This window comes from Venturia canescens, chromosome 5, assembly GCF_019457755.1.
Source record: "Venturia canescens isolate UGA chromosome 5, ASM1945775v1, whole genome shotgun sequence".
NCBI classification, from domain to species: Eukaryota; Metazoa; Arthropoda; class Insecta; order Hymenoptera; family Ichneumonidae; genus Venturia; species Venturia canescens.
In genome coordinates, this window is record NC_057425.1 from 5,628,717 (window position 1) to 5,650,047 (window position 21,331).

At 39.1% G+C, this 21,331-nt stretch overlaps 1 protein-coding gene across 13 annotated transcripts; it reads left to right on the forward strand.

Moving 5' to 3' along the window:
* Positions 1–351: 351 nt before the first annotated feature.
* Positions 352–21,049, forward strand: Sec16 (Secretory 16). Of its 13 annotated transcripts, XM_043420337.1 has the most exons (21): positions 357–676; positions 1,823–1,878; positions 1,970–2,313; positions 2,533–3,034; positions 3,195–5,058; positions 5,182–5,407; positions 5,492–5,938; positions 6,026–6,111; positions 6,339–6,552; positions 7,533–7,639; positions 7,785–7,941; positions 8,355–8,493; positions 8,605–8,848; positions 9,099–9,268; positions 9,611–10,660; positions 11,669–11,701; positions 13,576–13,818; positions 14,604–15,009; positions 15,162–15,250; positions 17,140–17,226; positions 18,307–21,049. In XM_043420337.1, exons 2-21 carry the CDS (start codon positions 1,873–1,875, stop codon positions 18,385–18,387), a joined length of 6,495 nt encoding a protein of 2,164 aa, XP_043276272.1. In that variant the 5' UTR covers positions 357–676; positions 1,823–1,872; the 3' UTR covers positions 18,388–21,049. The 13 variants fall into 13 exon arrangements, with proteins under 13 accessions (XP_043276275.1, XP_043276268.1, XP_043276273.1 ...); XM_043420330.1 differs by having other exon boundaries at positions 356–676; positions 1,970–3,034; positions 6,342–6,552; XM_043420335.1 differs by lacking the exon at positions 17,140–17,226 and adding an exon at positions 15,995–16,039 and having other exon boundaries at positions 1,970–3,034.
* Positions 21,050–21,331: the final 282 nt, after the last annotated feature.

Genomic DNA, 21,331 nt, shown 5'->3' on the forward strand with positions numbered 1-21,331 from the left:
GCAGCCCCAGTTTTGTAACGTATGTGTAATTCATTGGACTTATACACTTTTTGATATTACACCAATTACACTGATTAATAAATCAAGAAAAATCGATGCATGCAGATTTTCCTGTTCGAAGCGTTCGAGTTTCAAAATTTTTTTTAAATTACTTAGTCAATAAGGACAGTTTCTTCTATCCTGACCTCCGAGCGTCCCATTTCTTTGATACCGGACGTCGATAAAAACTCAAATTTTCTCTGTATTGCACTTTTTTTTAAATCGTAGTGGCGTACAAGTGGAATTCCAATACTGTCAGTACCGCGTTTCAGACACCGACGTATACACGAGTAAAAAAACGTCTCCGGAGGAAAATTCGTGACGTGCTTATAACCCACATCTACCTCCTTTCTCTCTTCTCTCTCTTTCTTCTCAATCTCTCCCTCTCTTCGTCGCAAATATGTCCGCGTTCTTGTGAAAATCTTTCGTTCGACAGGCCAGTTCGTCGCGATTTCCTCACTAAATTAATCTTTTTGTGAAATTCAAAGCGGTGAAAAGTTTCGACCGGGAAGTAACCTTTTCGGATTGTGAGTTCAACGGCGTGATTTTTTTTTCACGCAGAACATTATTGAGTAGTGCCCTGAGAATATAATGCGATATCGCGCGTATGGACGCGTACACCGGACACGATAGCTGGGTGAGTGGAAAGTCATTTCGATCGCGTAGACAAGTGCGTACATGTGTGGGTGAGGGAGCGAGAAAGAAAAGAGGTAAAAGGTCTGGTTATTGCCAGACGAAGTATACGTCTCGATAGAACGTCTTTGCCAGCTGGTACAAAAAAACCGAGACATTTTTCAGTCGTGCGACAAGTCCGGCCTCGTTAACTCACTTTTACGACAATCTATCAGTGTTTTTCTTGAAAATTGCTTTATCACCTTTTTTCATCAGTTATATAACATTTAAATGTGGTTTTCCACGGATTTTATCACAAAAACCAAATGCTAATTTCCACGTAGCACCGTAAGCATGTGTGTTACTGCCTATAGACGTTTTATCGTGTTATTTAGTTTGGTGCATATATCTATGTATTTTCTTGCTACTCTTCACCCCTCGTCATCATTTACCGTGACTTTTTAATGAGTTTTTCGGAACTCTAAACTACGATAAGCAATTTGGCACACTCGATTTTTCATGTCCATCAATCGTCAAGATTTTATAATCAAATCTGTATCATTGCAATAAATCAATGTGACTTGCAAATTTTCTGTTATTCCATGTTCAACATATTCTTTTCTTCATTGATTTTTCACTGACATATGTTATTGTTTGTGGATCTTGTGGTTCATCAATTTCAGTATTCTCATAGTTCAATAGGTTGTATTTTACTATTGAATTATTTTTTGATAATGTAAACAATTTTTTGTTTTATCATGAATTTCACTCACCGCAATATTTCCCAAAAATATTGCTTAAAGAATTCACTACTTTGGATTCAAAATATTTCCTATCGAATAATCCACAGTTTCATCCAACCGTCTTGGAAGAAGTGTTTGGAAACTTAGTACAGTTTGCATTAGTGTTAAAATTCTGTTCCAGAATTTCCATTCCCACATCCTTAATCATGAAGAATGAATAATATGTCACAAAATGTGGCAAAAAGAAACTGAGATTTCAACTATACAAGTTGAGTCTCAAAGATGCAGTTATACAAAGTAGAAAATCAGAAAAAAACTATTGGACGTATCTGTAGCGAAACAAATAGGTCAAACTATTGAACTATTATAAATAAACAAGAATTACTTGGGAATGATGTTTATTATCCTTTTTTTATGAATTATTTCAGGTTGAAGATACACACTAGTACAAGCGAATAAGTTCAGCTGCTGTTTTAGTATGAATGTGAGTTTACCATTCATGAGTTTGGATTCTTTATAAGGTATGCAAATATCAAGAATTAGAAATAAATTTCAATGATTGTGCCTGTTTGTAGAATCCGTACAGAGCACGTCCAAGCAGATCAAGACCAGATCCGGCCGCAGTACTGAATTATGGAGTACAGAATCAAAATTCATGGGGTTCAGTGCCGGTCACAGGGCCACAATCGATCCCAGCGCAGGGTGGTTTTCAAGGACAGCATCAGATAGGGAATCAGCCAAAGCAAAGCGCAGGCGATCCTTGGGACTGGGGGACAGATAATGCGGACAATGGAAACGATTCGTGGAATTGGAGCGTCGATCAGCAGGCTGAGACACAGCAGCAGTTACCGCAGCAACAACAATTGCCGCAACAACAGCAACTGTCCCAACAACAACCATTGCAGCAACATTCGCAGCAGTTTGTGCCTTCCTATTCCAGCAACATGCAAACTCCACCAAAACCTACGCAAGATAATTATTATCAGAATTTAAATGGGAATAACAGGCAAATGCCTATGAGTCAAACTCACCAAATTGATGGAAACATTGCACAAAATATTCCCAGTCGAGAGCCAACACCCCAACAGCAACAGCAGCCTAAACAGCCAGATAATTATTCGATTTATTCGAATTACAGTGCGAATCAGCAACAACCGATTCCAGGACGTCTCGGTGCAACCAAAGTGAGCAATCCTCCGAGCGGAAATGAGCATTCCCAATGGTTAACAACTCAACAGCCTCAAAACCAGGTCACCGATAATTCCGACCGTCAAATTCCGCCTTTCAATCCCTACTTCCAAACAAACCCACCGAATTTCGATTCGAAACAGCTGGCAACCTCTGTTCCACCGCAACAGCCAATTCCCAACAATTACAACTGGAATCCTGAGCCCACCCGCACTCCTCAACCATCGACCAATTGGCAAAATCATACTGAAGTCCCTAACACCGGATACTGGAACGAGAATCCGAGCAACGAACCGGACAATCGTTTTAAAAGTCCACCAGACACGCAGTGGCAGCCTCGTAACTCGCAAAATTCACAACCCTATGCTCCTAACCCACCGACTAATCAATGGCCACAGCAGAACGTGAACCACGACCCCGAACCGATTAACCAGAGACAACTGTCCAGAGATGTAAGTCACGACATAAAAGTTGGAGTTATAACATAATTGGTGATACGATGATAGAATGATTCAGTGCAGTGTTTTATCGTTTGACTTTATTTTATAATAGAAAGATTGAATTCTTTTCTCATTTAAAAAAATAGTTGACAATTTTTTTAATTGGTTGCAGTCATCGATAAATAACACGCCTCCTGGACCAAACATGTGGAATCAAGCCAAAGGTTTGACGAGCTCACAATCTTGGCAGCAAATGCCTGTTCAGTCGGAGGTTTCGTCAGGACAATGGTCGCAGCAGCACAGCGTTGATTCAACCGGGAATACGACGGACGCAGTATCGGAGGAGGACATGATACCCGGTCGAATGTCTTCGAAAGAATGGTCGCAGGTGAAGCCGCCGCTTGCGCATTTTGCATCGTCGACAGCGTCGACGACTTCCGGTTCGATACCGAATTTGTCAAGCAGCGCCGATCCGACGGACGAGCGAAAAAAATCTTTAGCCACTTCGGTGGCGAGTTCGACCTCGTTGAACGACTCGCCGACCGAGGGCAAAGCACCGATTTCTTATCAGTCACCGAGTACCAATTGGATCAGGGCCTCTGAGACTAATTCGACGTCTGACAACTCTGAGAACGTGCTTTCTCGAAACAAGAATCATCATGAGAACGTGGATTGGAACACGGATTCCGATTGGGGAAATTCAAGACCAATTACCGATTTGTCTGCGAGCGTCAGCCAATTGAGTCTCGGAAGTGATAAATCTTCTCAGCAACAACATGAAATTCTTCATCCAGATACCACCCCGAGTCAATCCTTGGCCCCAGAAGAAATGGGACCGAGTGCTCAAGCAATGGGAAGGACTGGTCAAGATAATGTGCCAGCTCAAACACCTTTCGAAACAACGCCGTCAGAGATCCCGGCACATCCGCCCTATCCAAGCAACCCTAGTGCTAGTATGCCGGAAAGTGCAATTCCGCAGACAAGTTACGATCAATGGTACAATCAAAATGCATCGCAGTCTCAGCAACAAATGGGGAGCAGTTGGTACGTCAACGATCGTTCCCGGCTACCGGTACAAGCTCAACCCCAACAACAATGGAATCCTGATCAGAACGTCGAGAACTACGAAAACATTCAACAATCCACGGAGTTTGTTAATCTCGAAGTCGTAACGCCGGTTACGCAAGAGCGTGATATTTACGGTTCGAGGGATTCGATAAATCGGGAAACCCTAGAAAACGATCAGAAACCCGTGGTGAATATGCCGAAAGACAATTCGACGAGCTTACGCGACACACGACAGGAAGCTAACAACGTTGAAATTCCACTGATTATTCAACAGAGCGAACAGCAGCCACCGGAAAATTATGAATTCGCCTCCAACGATAGAAACACTTTTCTCGAGACCGGCGAACTCACCGATTCCCATAAGGAACACGAGTCAACTCCGCCGAGTCAGGACGACGAGAACGATGAAGTGCCCAGTGATATACCATTCTTACGGGAAGTTCCTGGCCAATCGAGCTCCGGAGATGCTCGTAGAAATCGCGACGATCCCACTGGACAGGAACAGCAAATTCAATCCAGTCCGCGAGTCGCTCCCGATCCAAGAAGGAATGATCCCACCGGACAAGCCCAAATCTTGCCCCCGAGAAATATCCCCGAACGCACCGAACGCCGCGACGTTCCACCTGGGCAGGAAAGAAACTCCAGCGGTCTGCCTAGATCCGACAACGACACCCTCGAACGTCGCAACGATCCTTCTGGCCGCGAACGATCTTTGCCTCCTTCCCAATCTCGCAACGATCCCTCCGGCGAAGAACGCGTCCAATCGACACAATCCGTCGCACTCGAAACTAGCGAACTCCGAGAAGTCCCAGGAAGCGGTACCGCCCCCGAAGAATCATCCATTCCTATCGATAGCACCGTCAGACAAATTCCTGGTGGCGCATCCCCTAATGATACTACCCAAATCTCCGACGAAAGAAACAACGCCCGAGTCGTCACTGGCTCCACCGAAGTTGGGTTGCCCGTTCGTGAGTATTCTTTCTCAAATCGCTGAGTCATTTTCGATCATTTGAAATTTATAATCATGAAATTTTCATTTTCAATTAACATTTTTCCAATTTTGTGAGAATGTTGTGTTTTTTGTGCACCAGTTTCGACGAGCCATCAAGAGCAATCTACCGAGTCGAGAAGCAAACGCGAGGAGGCTGTGGGTGCCTCGGTTGGGGAAACTCCGGTTGGGCAACCGAATCGTCGCGATTCTTATGAGGATGGCGATGACGAGGGCTCGGGAAACAGTAGAGACGGAAGTCGAGAACGACGACGCGACGCTAGCCCGACCGAGCGACGACGTTACGATTATGATAGGAAAGGACCTTAGTGAGTTATCGCAAAAATAAATAACCATGGAAAAAAATTGTATCGATTCCAATTGTAATGAAAATTTTATCGAATGTTTTACAGTTACGATCGAGATCGTGAATACGACGATGATTACTACTACGATCGTCGTCGTGGTGCGGATTACGATCGTGCGTACAATTCCCGTGAAGATTTAGATCGCCGGGATGCTTCGTACAGGGAAGGCGATCGTAGACAAAACAGTAGAGACGATCTTGATCGTCACGCACGAGACGAGCCTGAGAGACGTGGCAGGTCGAAGGAAGATTTGGACGAAAGTGACGGAAGGCGAAGAGCCGATGATCGAAGACGAGGCGATCGACTAGACGATCCACGGAGGCGGGATCGCGAACCTCGTGATTTTGATTCCCGCTACTCGAGAATGGATCCACGCGATCGCGAGTACTCCGAGCGTAGGAGAGATGAACGTCGACCGCGACGATACGACGATTATGATCCGCGAGACCCTCCATCGCGAAGAGATTATTACGAAGATCCTTACGCACGAAGGTAAGTTTGCTTGAAAAAAGCTCATCTTGTCAGTCTAATATTTATCTTAAGGTCCAGAATTTTAATGATTACTCCTCATTTTGTTAGTTCCAGACCTTCGAGTAGATCGTCTTACAACGATCGAGATCGAGATTATTATATGCGAGCACGAGATCCTTATTACGGTTATCCTGGTTAGTACAAGGAAATTAAATTTAATTTAAAATTGAGGGATACATGAACGGTTATTTCTTATAAAGAAAATTGGCTTCTCAATGTCAAATTCTCGAAAGAGGAAAGTAAATTTTTTTTATTACATTAAAATATTTGTCTGCTTTTGGATTAAATGCTACAAGAACGTAAGTGGAGACTGGAAGTTAATTTCGGTGTTAACTCATTGATTTTCATTTTTAATATCCAGCAGGATACAATGGATACGATTACGGAGCGAATTACAACGCAAATTACTTTTCGTACCTCGAAAATTTACGACGCACCAATCCCGCGGCGTATTCGGAATGGTATCACAAGTACTATGCAAATCAACACCAGCCACCGGTTGCCAGAACAGTTGGATCGACATATCAGGAAGACCGTGCGAGTGTCCATTCGGGACGGAGTTCCTGCGAAGATAGGTGAGCAGTCCCTCGGCCATCGATACGAAATATTCGCTTCTTTCTTTATTTTCTTCAACAAAATGTACTTTCTCTTCTCTAACAGAATTCACTTTCTCTCTTTGTATTTTTTCTAACTTCAATTGCACTTCAAATCATCTTGTCAATTGCATGACCAGATTGTTCGCGAATCCAAGCTTTTGCTTCCACACACCGAACAAGTCACTGTACGTCTCGTATTTCGGATATCCCGGATACCTCGGGAGTCCCCTGCGTCGAAGACGCTCGAGTTGTCGATGCTTGGATAGGTGAGAGCCCGAGATATGCTTGTAGCTCGGCTCGACCAATAAATATTTTAAAATGTGACGTCAAACATATGAATTTTAATTGGTAGACGAGAATTAGTTTTTACTCACTTTTGATATGTCAAACCGCTTCGAAATTTTGACCAAAAATATTTTTTTTATTATCCATTTGTAAAACTAAATATTCTGACTTGAGATCTGAGCGCTTGTAAGCGCAACGACGATAAATCCTCGAATAAATTGAAACTTTTGACTTTTGAAATGTGGAAGTACTCGAGGTTACTGCTTTGGGGTCGCGAATATTCCTCGAAAATATTTAATGAAACGTTCGATGAAACGTCACAAGCACAGCTTTTAAGTAAAATCAAAATTGGCTCTTGCTTCAATATAGTGTCATTTTTCCTAATGGGTAGCGTGTAGCATATGTTCGTAGATTGAAAACACTACCTTGCTAAAAGCTCCAGAGTGGTAAGCATAGATCCAAAAAAACAGTAGCGTAGATATGAGCGATTTACTCTTTCGTCTTGAATCAATAGAATGGTATTGATCACTTCGCTGAATTTCTTATATTCTGGGATTTTTATTTTCGTTACTGGAAATCACCAACCCCTAATGAAAATTTATCTGCTTTATGAATGTTCGCTATCGTATATTGCATTGAAGTATAAAGGAATATTTTGAATTTGATTGATCCAGGACAACGACAAGCGAGAAAAGGACTCTTGGCGATTTGTCCATCCTGGAAGACTCGAGAATCGCGTCTCGGCTGACGCCTACGAAGTTCTCGACCTCTCACGTTATAGGTGAGAAAAAATCCATGTTTTTCAAGAATCAATCTTAAAAAAGATCATATTTCTAAAAAATGTTCAACGAAGCAGAAAAAACATGAAAATTCTGGTTCAAACGAAAGTTTCAAAATCAATGAAAAATAATAAATCTTTCGTGCAGGTTCTCTTTCGATTGGATCGTTGCTTCACGTACATGCCTGCTATCCGGCTGACGGGGACCGGGCCAAAGTGGACGTTCTGCGATTGGATTACCATCTCATGCACGATCCGATCGCACGCGAGCTTCGAGCGTACCCAGGACCTCTTATCAAGCAAGTGTAATTGAGAGAACACTGATTTTAAGCATGGTAGTTCGAAATATCTAGACTTTGGATTAGAATTTCTCAGAAGTATTCTGATCGAGTGAAATTACGTACAAATATTAAAAATCATATTGTTTTATTTATTTATCGATTTCATTCTAATGTTGATAGATAATTTTTGCTGTAGTAGTTTAGTCCGTAATCATCCTGTTGTAAGATAAAAGAGATTTTAGGTGAAATGAATCGATCGTTTTAAAAAGTGACACAAAAAATGTCCACACGATACTATTGAAAAATAGGTTAAAGGGAAACATCTCACATTTTTTTATTTGAACTCTTTGAACCATGCCATACTAGTAGAAATCTTAGATAAATACGAATACAGATAATTTCACAATTCAATAACATAACAAATTTTCACTTCACAGGGGTGTTACTCACAAGAAAACAATCATCGATTATTGCGAATCGAAGATCAAGAAAGCAGCCATTAGTGACGAGCCCTTCGACAAAGCATCGTACATTCTTCTCTATGAGCTCATGATCATGTTGATTCAACAAAATGGGGTATTGAACAAGTTTTTTTAACAAACTCTTATTTTTTTCTAAACACGAATTTTGTTTTGAAAAAAAAATTTGAAATCTCAAATCATGAACAAGTTACAATTTTTTGTGCAGAACGTCGTCGGAGTCGATATCGCTGAGCTTTTGCTCCAAAACAAAAAGGAATATCCGTATAGCGTAACCAAGGAATCAGTGCGACGAGAGTCGACTATATCGCAAAGGTCAGGAGGCACTGGTGGTGATGAAGGATCGCCGGGACAGGAAATCGTGGAAACTGTTAAACAACGAAAAACAGTTGAGCAAACAACTGAAGAATTTAGAGATACGCTTTTGTATGGATTGGTTCAAGAAGCTTTGGGTACGTATTTCGATGCACCTTTTTTCGTTAACACTATTACCATCAATTTTGATGGTAGTCTAAAATAGATAGAAACAATTTGAAAATCAATTTTTTTTCACCTGCCTATTTTGAATCTCAATAAAAATATCGAAAATTGAATAAGAATCGAAATATGTTATGGAATAGTTTGTGGTAGTTCAACATTTCACTATTTTTTCATCATTTGTTTTGTTCTCGTTTACTCATACAAACGGTCTCTTATCCACAGAATACGCAATGGCCGAAGGTCTCTGGGGTCACGCATTGTTCCTCGCGAGTAAATTGGACAAACGTACTCACGCTTTGGTAATGACACGTTTTGCAAATAGTCTTCCAGCTCAAGATCCTCTGCAAACGCTTTACCAGCTCCATTCGGGTCGTGTACCGGCCAGTGTTACAGTAAGTTGAGCTACATTCACCTCATCAGTGAGGTGTTCAATATTTACTCATTTTCATTGCTCATTAAAAATGGCTCGGTGCCAGAGTTTTTGTTCTTGTGAGTAAAAAGTCTTCAAATTGCCTCATACAAATACGACGCAAAACTTATTAGTTGCGAATTGAACAAAACAGTTGCGTGTTGAAAATAGAAAAAAATTCTGCAAAGTTGAATTATACAAAAACCAAATTTAATAGCGCAATCCCCTTTTCACAGTAAAATTCAAGTAAACCATAGCAAAACAAATAAATAATTTCTTTTGCTATTATAAGTCACAACTAAATGAAAATTCTCTAAAATTTCAGTGCGTTTCCGATCCAAAGTGGGACGATTGGCGGCCACATTTGGCAATGATAATATCAAACACATCAGTGAATCCGGAAATAAATCGTCGTTCGATAACGACTTTGGGTGACACACTTGCGGCTCGTGGCGACATTCATGCTGCCCACTTTTGTTACATATTAGCACAATTAGATTTTGGTCCTTACGGTTCACCAGGTGTGAAGCTGGTATTGATAGGTTCGAATCACCAACGACCGTACGAGGAATTTGTAACGCCTGAAGCGATAATGTTGACAGAGATTTACGAGTACGCGCGTAATTTGAGCGAGGCAGGATTCACCATTGTGGATCTCCAGACGTTCAAATTCGAATCAGCCCGAAAGATGGTCGACTATGGTTTAATGGAAAAAGCGTTGTTGTATCTCGAGCAAATAGCTGTTAACATCGTCAACGATCCTTCCAAATACAAAGCGTCGTTCATAAGCGACGTTTACACGCTCGGAGACCGAATCAAATATCACGATCCCGTGTTCAAAGATTCTCTCGACGATGCTGCCAATCTCGTGTGGTTGAACAATCTCGCTGAAGTTTTGGATCGTTACCAAACCGGAGAGATTGTTCAGCAGGATTACAAAAATCTTCGCGTTCCCGATACTCTTGAAAATTATTCTTCTGTCGAGCAAGAATTCCGCGAAACTGTTGCACAGCCACGGGGTATCGGACGCATCGATACCAACAATTACAACGAAGGACCAACGTCTTTGATGGAAGTGCCGAATTCTGAGGATCAACAAGCCATTTGGCAGCCTCTTTCCTTACCCTCAAACGTTCAAGACCAGTACACTACGGTTGACCAAACATCTAATTATCCTCTCAGCAACGTTGACACTCGCTACAATCAACCCCAACAGTCAGATTATTGGAATCAACAAAATTATGGGCATCAGGATTATCAAGCCCAGGATTACAACACCGATTGGCAACAACAACCCACCAATCAGTCGCAATTTCAGAACGAACAAACGGACATTGACTCGTCTCAACAACAACAACCAACTTGGAATTACGAGGTGAGATAACGACGATATTTTATTCACTTACTAATACTACAGTCAAATGTTAATCCTCATTTCAGCTTTTTTGGGCAGAGTCCAAATTCGACAGTTTCCAAATACCTGGTGTCTACCCACTGTGCACAAATATTCTGCGCCATCGTACGATGGCAAATGAAATCTCGAAGTATTGGTGGACAGTTGAGAGACCCTGGGCATATGGCTGGTGTCGAATCAGGACCCTGCATTTTTTGTGTTTTTATCTTCATTCCCCAAAAATGTATGTGATTCTGTTGGTTCATTTTTGACTGTTTCTCACTTATATTTTTCCTGTTTCTAATTTTGTGCCATCAACCCCACGTTTTTTCATCGAAATTGACAACTAATCATTTCCATATCCTTTTGACAGTTTTTATAAACCGCAGTTTATATTTTCGTTCAGCATGATCCTGTAGGTTTTACCTTCAAAGGCAATAAAATTCTACAGCTTAGGTTCATCCAACTTTTCCTTACGCTTCAGCTCTTGATTAAAATTTATCTGAGGTCAAACTTTTTGTGGGCATTCGTTAGAGACTGAATATACATTTTTAAAGGAATGAATAACAATTTTAATACCTGTAACATTGGATATTGAAAATAAAAAAAATTCATTGCATTCCAGCGATTTCGCGATGTTGAAATTTTACACGCGCGCATCACAAACAGGCTTTTTATTGCACGTTGAGTATACACCGCGATTTTATTTTTTATGTAAAACTTTTCCGTCGAAATTACGGTCAAGGAAGATTCGGTCTCACAGGCACGGGAATTGAGCGTTGCATTTTAATTTGAAATACCTTTTGAATGAAAAAGTTGAATAGAAATTTAATTGTTGAGATTAAAATGAAAGCATGTGAGAGTTGGAGGGAGGAAAGACTCAATTACCGTGACCCGAATTTTCTCGAGGAAGAGACGACGTTTTAGGGTCTTTCTGAAATAAAATTAACGACTTTCGCTTATTTATTCATGCTCGCAAATCCGTGGCAGTCGGAAAAGGAGGAAAGCCCGACAACGCCCGAAGTAAGTAATCCAAAAGGCGAAACGATGGTTGAGAAAGAGCCGGTGTTGAGCGAGGATGAGAGGGGCGTAGGGACATTGCGTCGTCGAAAGCTTCGTCAATGCCAGGAAAATTTGGAGCACACGAAAGCGATTTCGACGAGTACAAATTCGAATTGTCCGAGCACGGAATCCTCGGTCTCGGAGACGTCGAGATTGTTGGAAAAATCAGAACAGTCGTCGAAAGCAATGAGATACCCAAAAATCGCAGGAGCTTATCCAAAAATCGTAGCTCGTACGAAAGACAAATCACCGACGATTCCGAGATCGAGGAAAATCGATGCCAAGTTTACGAAACCACCATCATCCAAACCGCCGATTTTCCTAAAGTGTAAACCAAAGTCCAAGCGCAGTTCGAGCGACGATACCGACGAGGAAATCGCACAAATCCCAAAAAATCTTGAAAACCCAACCACCGATTTGGACATTCAATTCAGAAACATGAGTTTCGATTCAATCGCTTCATCCTCAATCTCCACTTTCGTTAATCCTCACAAAGATCCTAAAACAATTAACGATACGAGAGATAGCAAGAGTTTCAAACAATATTGCAATTTTGATGAAAAAAAAGTTGTCAGAGTCGCACCGCACATGCGACGGAAGGACGTCATTTGTGATACCGTTGATGCTTGGTCCTCCGTCAACGACGCAAAATCGAATTCTGAAACCTCTTATTACAAGCCTCTCATTTTTGGAGGAACTTTTCCCATTGACGCTCCTTATGGCTCCAAAGCAGCGATTAAATCGATTACGATGCATCAAAACCACACGATTAAAAAGCACATATCCAAAACCTTCGACATCGATTGTCCCATCGACAACGAGTAAAAGACTATCGATCTTGGTTGAATTTTAAATTCCTCTCGATCCTTCCGCTTGTTATTCAAATGATTAATGAAATTAATCGAGTTTATCTTCGATATACGATCAGAAGAGATTCCATTTTTATTATCAAATCCGAAAACGTTGAAGAATTATACAATATTGAAGCGCAGTTTTAAAGTTATTACCGTTTTACATGTTAAATCGTGTTTTTTACCAAACCCTTGAACAGAGTCATTTCTTAATTCCCACCGATGGGATTCAGTCAAAAGAAATGCAATCCTGCAATAAACCTGTGAATAGTCGGTCTCGAAAATAGAGAAAATTACGAATGCTCATTAATCTAGCAATATTATTACAATACGAATGATTAAAAGCTTTTATTTTGTATAGAACCCGAACTGAAATCAACATCATCGTGTTTTCTCTTAATTTCTACTGTTGTTATTGAAACTACTTTAATTTGTGTTGTGATTTTATTGATCAAATCGTCGATAATGTACATAATATGTTACTTATCACAAGTTCAAATGAAAACGTTTGAAATAAACCATGAAAGTGTTCCACAGCGAGTTTACAATGTTTGAAATAGAAATGTTAATGCTGCGATAAAGCATCGTTGTAAAATGTTTGCTCCCATGCTTTGTGTGGGAACAGTATTTCAATATTTGGGTGAATAAAAATCATTTATTCGTACATAAAAAATGAGGGCTCAAAACAAACTTCATTTTTTTATTGCTTTCCATCACTCATTCGAAACTGCTAAAGACGGTGCACATCTATGGATTGCATAATTTCGATCATTTTATTTGTATGATGAATTTACTCAATATTTTATTTTCTTTAAACGTTAGTAACAAGGAAAGAGCAAAGTTTGTCATTGCTCACTGTAATTGATTGTGAAATAAACGCGAAGTACGAATGCGTAAAATAAAGACTCGTCAGTACGTTACAGTGGTCATTGACGAACTTTGCCTGAACAAATTTGCGATGATGAATTGTATTTTTAATTTTAGCCAGCTCCGACTATCTCGATGATTCCGTCGTCCGGAAAGCAGTACGATCCTTTGAAGGAGCTTGAGGCATTGGACGGGCCGATAGAACCGGCGAAAACTAGTTCGGACAACAATCAAACTGTGAACAAATCGAGTGAGAAGAAAAATACGAACGCTGGTGGTTCGTGGTTTGGTGGACTCTTCAGCAAGCTCACGCCTAAACCAAAAAATCAAATGATCTTGCCGGACGACAACAATCCAACGGTAAGCCCGTTTGTACGGACCCAATGATGAATATCGCGATTTTGGAAATATTGATTGGGAAAATTGATTTCTTACATCCCTCGCGAAAGCTGTTTTTGTTATCGATGAAAATACTACTAAGATTTTTCGGAAATTCATTTTTTATGTCACTAAGGCAACGTCGTGGTTCTCTTGGTAATTGCGATCGACTATGTTCTTTAAGAAGCAGCGAATCGGCAGGCCAGTATTTTTCCTAATTTTTCGTTTCGAATCCGATCAGTAACGAACTCCGGCTTACGTTTACTAACTACGATTTCATTCTTCTCCATTTTCTCATACGAGGAAGCATCAGCGGTTCTTCCGAGGTTTCAAAAAAATCTACACACTGTTTCTCCAATTCATAGTTACCAATGAAATTTCAAAATTCAATTGCCCAAATATTCTCAACTGAATCCCTTTCTGAAGATTCCAAAAAGCCCATTAAGACTTGAATATCCGTTACTGTGTGCTCACAAAAAATAAATTTTACTTTTTCTTCTTTATTCTTTCATTAGTTCTCAAGACATCCTGATAACCGAACTCACTGAAAATTCCCTCTGTCCTGGCAGCATCGCTGAAGCCTCCTTAATGAACGGTCGACCGCTTTTTTATTTCGAATTTTAATTAGCGAGTCCATTGGAAAAAGTGTTTTGGTGTTGCATATTTTGGGCGAATTTTTCAAAATCATTGAATTTTCCTTAGTACCATTAGCACGAAGACACGTAGTTTTTTCAAACTGTTCTTAATAATTTCTGTCCAAAATGCAGATCGTTTGGGATCCGGTAGCCAAAAAATGGACGAACAAGAATGAGAATGGTAACGACGCCGGCTCGACGAGTCTCGCACCGCCACCCAAAGCGACCGACATGGGTTTTAGACCATCACAGCCCGAGGCCCAAATTGCACCACCGCAACAACAGCCACAGGAGCAACAGCAAATGCCACATCTCAATACCACCCTCGATCAGACAACTCCGAATACCACGAAAATGGTAACTGGAAGTAACATGTTCAAACTACCGAAAGGGCGAAACATGCGAGCTAATTATATCGACGTAATGAACCCTGGGGGTACGAAACCAACCGTGACGAACGCCAGTATGCCTACGCCTGCTACTTCCCCGATTGTACCTATGGCCACTTCATCACCGCAACTATTTATTCCAGCTCCAGGTAAATCCTACTACGATTATTTTATTGAAATGAAATACTTTATTTAATCGAAACCGATGTCGAGCCGAATGTCGAAATTCATTACTCGAATCACCGAATCATGACATGGTAAAAACGTTTTTTAAAATTCGTTATTCTCTTCTGCTCCACAGTTAACGATCCGGCTGCACCAGTGGATTTCCTGACGCCAGCCCCAGTCCCTGGAGTTCCTGGAAACCAGGGCGAAAACAACTCTCAAGGGGTGAGTTGATCGTCACTCTTTCAAAAACACACAATCCGATTGTAAATTTACAAGGAAACAAAAGAAAAAAGACACAACAGACACAATATTATACTGCAGTTGTAAAAATATGTTTTATAGATTGTTATATTTATGAGCAATCTTTCAACTATTATTCACAATATTTTTATAGTTTCTTTCAAATGGCCGTTCTTCTCACTTTGATTATCTTGGCTCTGTAGCTGAAGAATGTTATCTAGAGCTTCATTTATTTTCAATTCTCGTTCCCCTTTCCTCGTCTACTACTTTGTAAATCTGGAAGGTCGTTACTGAATTTCCTACTTCCAATTCTGTGTCTAAAATTACGTTCTCGTTCCGTCTCGCGACTTCCTGAATCTCTTTGTCATTAACAATCCATTCTCATGCAAATTAACTGAAAATATCGTAACCGCCAATATTCCATGTTTGATTGATTTGGGTCTGATTTACACCATCCCAGGACTTTCTGTATTCGAAATGAATTCTTAAGCAGGGAACTTCAAGCGAAACGCTCCAAAAGTGTAACTTTTTTCAATTTTTTCTGGTTTGTCATTTTTCATGTTCAAATATATCGGAATATGAAAATTCTCAGATTAGTAATTCAGAGCCAATTTGTGTTTAGATATGTGTCGTAAAAATAATCATTTTTTTTTTCATATTCACGATATTCCTCATTAACTCAAAGTTTTATTCATTTTTCTCTGTTTCCTTTTTTCCTGCAAGCAGTCGGAGATGCAGAATGACGTAGCCAAATAACAATTGTTGCCGATAGTAAGAAGATTTATTTATTCACTCTATTACGTGTTTGAATATAATTTTATTTTGTTTTATTATGCACAATATGCACTTTCTTTGCGTACATGCGAAATCGTCAATTTCGCTTCGTTTTAGCTTTTTTGTATTTTTTTTTCTCATTCGGTCATGTTTGATGCTTAGGCAATATTTAGCCTTCTGGTGTAGGGAATTCGGTCGCTCTGTTTAGTAGCCTTACGGCGACGTCCCTTTAGGAATTGTACAGCCATAAAATTACACCAACGGGGCACATCCGTGGGCGTCTGTTTACTTTTGATATTAATTTTTCATCTCACAATGCTTAACGACGCTGTTTATTTCGTTTTATATTTAGGCTTGTTTCCTCTGGATCGTAGTGGTTTGTACGATTTTTTTAATTCCTGAAGGCTATAAAATAATTCCTCCAACTCCATCCTCAATTTTTTTTATTCAACTTTCCATTCATTGTGCAGTGAAATTCATGAAGGAAAAATTCAATGAATTTATAATTTTATGTTATTTCTTATCCGCTACTTCTGTAGATTTATGAGATTTGTATTACAATATGTAAATGAAAAATCAGGCGGGGTCATATATTTTTTGTATGTCATTAACGAGTAATATTGTGGTGGCAATTTGGTTCGCGTTTGGTGATAAGAGAAATGCTGTTTCATTTACAAGCTTTGAAAAATGGTTTTGTGCATGAAAAACTGTTGCGCAAGGTTGTTGCTTTTTTCTTTTGTAGCTTGTATTTTTCGATTTCTTTATTCCTCTACGCTGTATGGCATCAATACAAATTTTACACGCTTCATTATCGAACAGTCTTAATTTAGAACCTTTTCTTTTCATTATGAAATTTATCCCGAGCTTCGCAATACTGATTTTATCGTCACCTCGGAGAAAATGCCCACGAAGTGGATTTTTTTTCTTACCAAAAGACTCTCGAGTCAAGAAAATTGAGCGAAATCAAATTTTTCTCAATTTTCTTTATAATGCTAAAAATGTCCTACATTATGAAGCGGTTTTGCGAAGTTCGAGCTTAGCTTCGGTCCTTGTATCAGTCTTTGAGACCACAATATTGTGTTATATATGCGGTTTAGCTCTCTCGTTGGAGCTCGACCAGCTCACTTTCGCGAGAGGTACAAAGTTACACAATGAGGGATCCGCGACTCCTCCAACGTACGAAGGTAACGAAATTTCCAGTCTCTCCTATGTATACTATTCTCGTATAAAGCAAAAATTATAACGTTCGAAATCGTAACTCGTTCAACTCTTCAAATGGTAAAATAACGAATAATATAATTTTATAACTTTCAGTGTTTGCGAAGACTAAAAAAGACTAAATGTCAATAGAAAACGAATTATGAATTTGTCACAAAAATTCTTAATCGCTATTTTCATGAGGAATACACAAACAAGTTTTTTTTAGTGAAAATTGAAGGTTCCATTAAGCCATTACAATCTCTGCAAGCCGCCTTTTCATAAAAGTTTCATTACAATCCATTTCATTCATAGCTTACACAACTGCGATGGCTGAAATAGTGATTTAAGATTTGAATTATGAAAAAAAAAATCAAGTTCGATGAAGCTCCCATCGCACACTTCGATTTTATTCATATTTAATTGAAAAAGAATTAAATTGATTTGCAGTTATAAGAACACCTGTAAGGGCTTGAAAAATTAATCTCGTTTATATAACTTAATTGGAAAAAGAAATATCTGCTAAAATGTACTTTTTATTGTTGCTAATTCGTTATTCGTCGAATTTTTTTATGATCAAATAATGCTTAAAGTTCAATGTCTATTAATACGACAAATTATCGTCATTTTTGCTTTGAACAACTATCAATGCAAAAATTGTATAAAATGAAGTTGATTTGTCATGACTTTTGGAATTATTCCATAAACTGATAAAATCCAGAATCAGCTCGTGATTGGATCATTTGTATTTCATAATTCGCCAGTGTAAATCTAATTTTCGACTGTGATGCAACGACGTCAATGATTCAACGATACGAATCTACGAATGAGCTTTTTTCACCACAGCAACGCGTCTTTGGTTATGGGCTTTTGTTTGCTTTTATATCATTTTATACTTTGCTTCTATAAATACTGATTAGGTCCATCTCGTAATTTTTATATTTCCAAAGAAGTTCCTGTACAACATAGCAATTGACTGAACTATGAAAAAAGAACTTTGCTACCGATCGTTCTCGCTCGACTCGACTGATGACTTAATCGTGTGTTTTTTTTTCCAATTTCTTCAGGGACCAATGATGTACAACCCGACGGATGTCAAGGATGGATCATTGAAAAACGCTGCTAGGAGTAGATACCCACCACGATAATCGATGATCTAAACGCGCTCTTTAAGTTCTCGATCTTAAAAAGAAAAAAAAAAGGAGGAAAAACCGCTTCTCAGCGGCTTACGTAATAGTGTGGATATTCATTCTTATCCGCGAATGATATTTCTGGAATAATCAATCGTGCAATTTCGGTGCGCTTTTGTGATGTGGAATGGAGGATATCGAAAGGAAAAACGACTTTCTATGTTTGAACCGATTTCTCTTGATCTTCGAGAAATTTTTTTCTCCAAGTGTTAAGCAAGTCGAGAAACGATAGAAAAATGCTGCTCGTTAAATTGAGCAGATCTTTAAAACTTTCGTACGAAAATTGTCGAGGCCCTATCGAGACGAGTCTATAGTCATAGATAAAAATTTCTAAATACATAAGGGTTCGTAAGTAGTTGCATACGACGAAAAGCCCCTTTTGGGGGTAGCTTACTCGTGTCATTATTTATACGGATGGAAAAAGAGGGAAAAAATGTGTGTCGACAATGTGGCCTCGCGATTATACGTTCAAGAACTGAAAAAGTCTGATTTTATAAAGTGACCGAACTACCGTTTACGATAAACCCTTGGGCCGGTGCGATAAAAATGTGGAATATTCCCGTTTTACTATGCGGTGACGGTACGTTTCGGTTGAATTCAAGTTCTCTTTTCTTTTTCGCTAGTTATTTATCAGTGATAATATGAAGTAGTGAAAAATGAGCGAAGAGAAATGGGAATGAATAACGTTTTGTACAGCGACGAATAAGGTCGCTCGCGTTGCCTACGTTTTTTTTACAATTCCAAATCGAATCTGTTAAATCAACGTTTTCAGTCTTTACGAGGGAGGAATGGATTTCCAAATATCAAAATATCACAAATGGAAAACATTGCTCAGTTTGTTTTTCGTTTCGTTTTCCGTCTACCGAAACGATGCATCGACAAAAATGTTTTAAACGCGAAGAATAAGAATATGCGGACACACCCGACTTGTGTCGTGCGAGATAGGGTGCTGCAAGGGATCGCAATAATTTTCGAACGAATGATAATTATCGTGAGGCAAAATAGAACGGACTACGTGCGTATGCCAAAGGGCGAGCATTACGATTTCGAGTCGTTCGCAAAAGCTTTGCTGAAAAAAAACGTTACATTCCGTTAGAGATATTGGGAAAATAAAATCGACCATTCTGTTTCGTCTTTTTTTTTTATTGTTATCAATCCGTGAACGACAATGCCCAAACGATTTATAATTTGTAAATAAATATAAAGCCTCATCATTTTCCTGAATTTCAGACAAATCTGTGGTGATAACCGTTTGAGAGGAATATTTAGCGTCAACTTTTTTGTCCAGTCTATATCAGTCTTGTGCAGTCCACTTATTTCTATTATTACTTGTATTAAATTATCACTGGTGAATCGGAAATTGTTACTTTGACTCTTTCTGTCTTTATGTCTTGAAAATCTTCCCTTTTTTCTTTACAATTACGAATCTGTTAATTCACATGGTACACCGAACGTGATATAACGAAACAACCGAAAGATGACAAGTGTCATAGGACAGCAATGAAATATGTATGAGCAATCATCGTCCGTTTATACATACATCTATATTTATGACTACATCAATGAGGCACTCCACGGTGATCGAATTGATTTCTTGAAACCGATCACAATTTTCTCCATTATTTTGACCCAAAATTTTCGCTCCATCCTGTGAAAAATGAAATTTTATGCCGAATCTTTCCTGTGCAACCTTTGAAATTGACCGTTTATCGAACGTTTCCAAAATTTCGTGGAAATTTCCGAATCGTTTTTGAAAGGATTTGAATCCGTAACGTGAAACTCGTTTCCGTTGCGTACACATGTACCAATAGCTGTTATTTACCAACGAAAATTTCGGTCTTTTCATGATTTGATGAAATAAATGTTGCAGTACCCTCGGGTGATTGATAATCGAAAAATTCCAAAAGTCCTTCGATTTATTTGTTGTGTGGCAATAGCTTCAGGTAAAGGTTAAATCGAACCTTTTCGGGAATTTATCGATCGCTTCGCCCGTTATTTCAATTACTTCCTTCCTGGAAATGCTTTCGGTTTCAATTTACTTTCCAGATTCATCGACACTGTTGTAATTTCAAAAAATTAATCAGAAACGGTTAAATGAAACAATACGAGAACAATTCCTATTGTAGATGCTAAAATGACATAAAAATCACGAAAAAATTCGAAAAACGCGGTCTCGTCCAATCCCGGTTGACCGGGAGTGCCTCACACATGTATATAACGAAATAAATGTATATTCAAGTGCGATGAAAAGCAATGGAAAAAGCGTGAAGCGTGCTGAACGTTTGAAGAGCGTAACAAGAGTCGGGCTAGTGTTAAAGTTGAACAGAAGTATTAATTGAGCTGTATGTTATGTATGTATAGAATGGTTTATATGAACGATGTGATTGAGCTTGAAGACGATGTAAAAATATTATAAACAAGCGAACAACTAAATGAAGGTAAAAATTGAAATATTCACGCAATTTCACGTTTTGGAGTTGATGTACGCGCGTTAAATGGGAATCATGGATAACGAATATATCGAGTAATGTATATTATTACTATTACGATACGATTGCTACACTAATAAAGGAACAATTGAATAAAGAAAAATAAAATATATGTTGATGAACTGATATAATTATTCGTTTTTCTCTACGGTTTTTATTTCCGTAAGATTTGTACCCAACAAAGTTTCGACGAGTTCCATTTTTTGAGTGGTTCGTTCAAGAGTTAATAGGAAATTTGTGAGCTGTTTTGAAATCCAATTTTGGAAATTTCATTGGTGCGAGTTCACAACATTTCCTATGAATGCTTTGCGGTTTCGCATGAGTTTCTTACGGAGAGGACACGAAACTTTTTTGCATCTCATCATAGATTTGAAACTTGGGAACAAATTTTTTTTTTTCACACACTTCCCAAT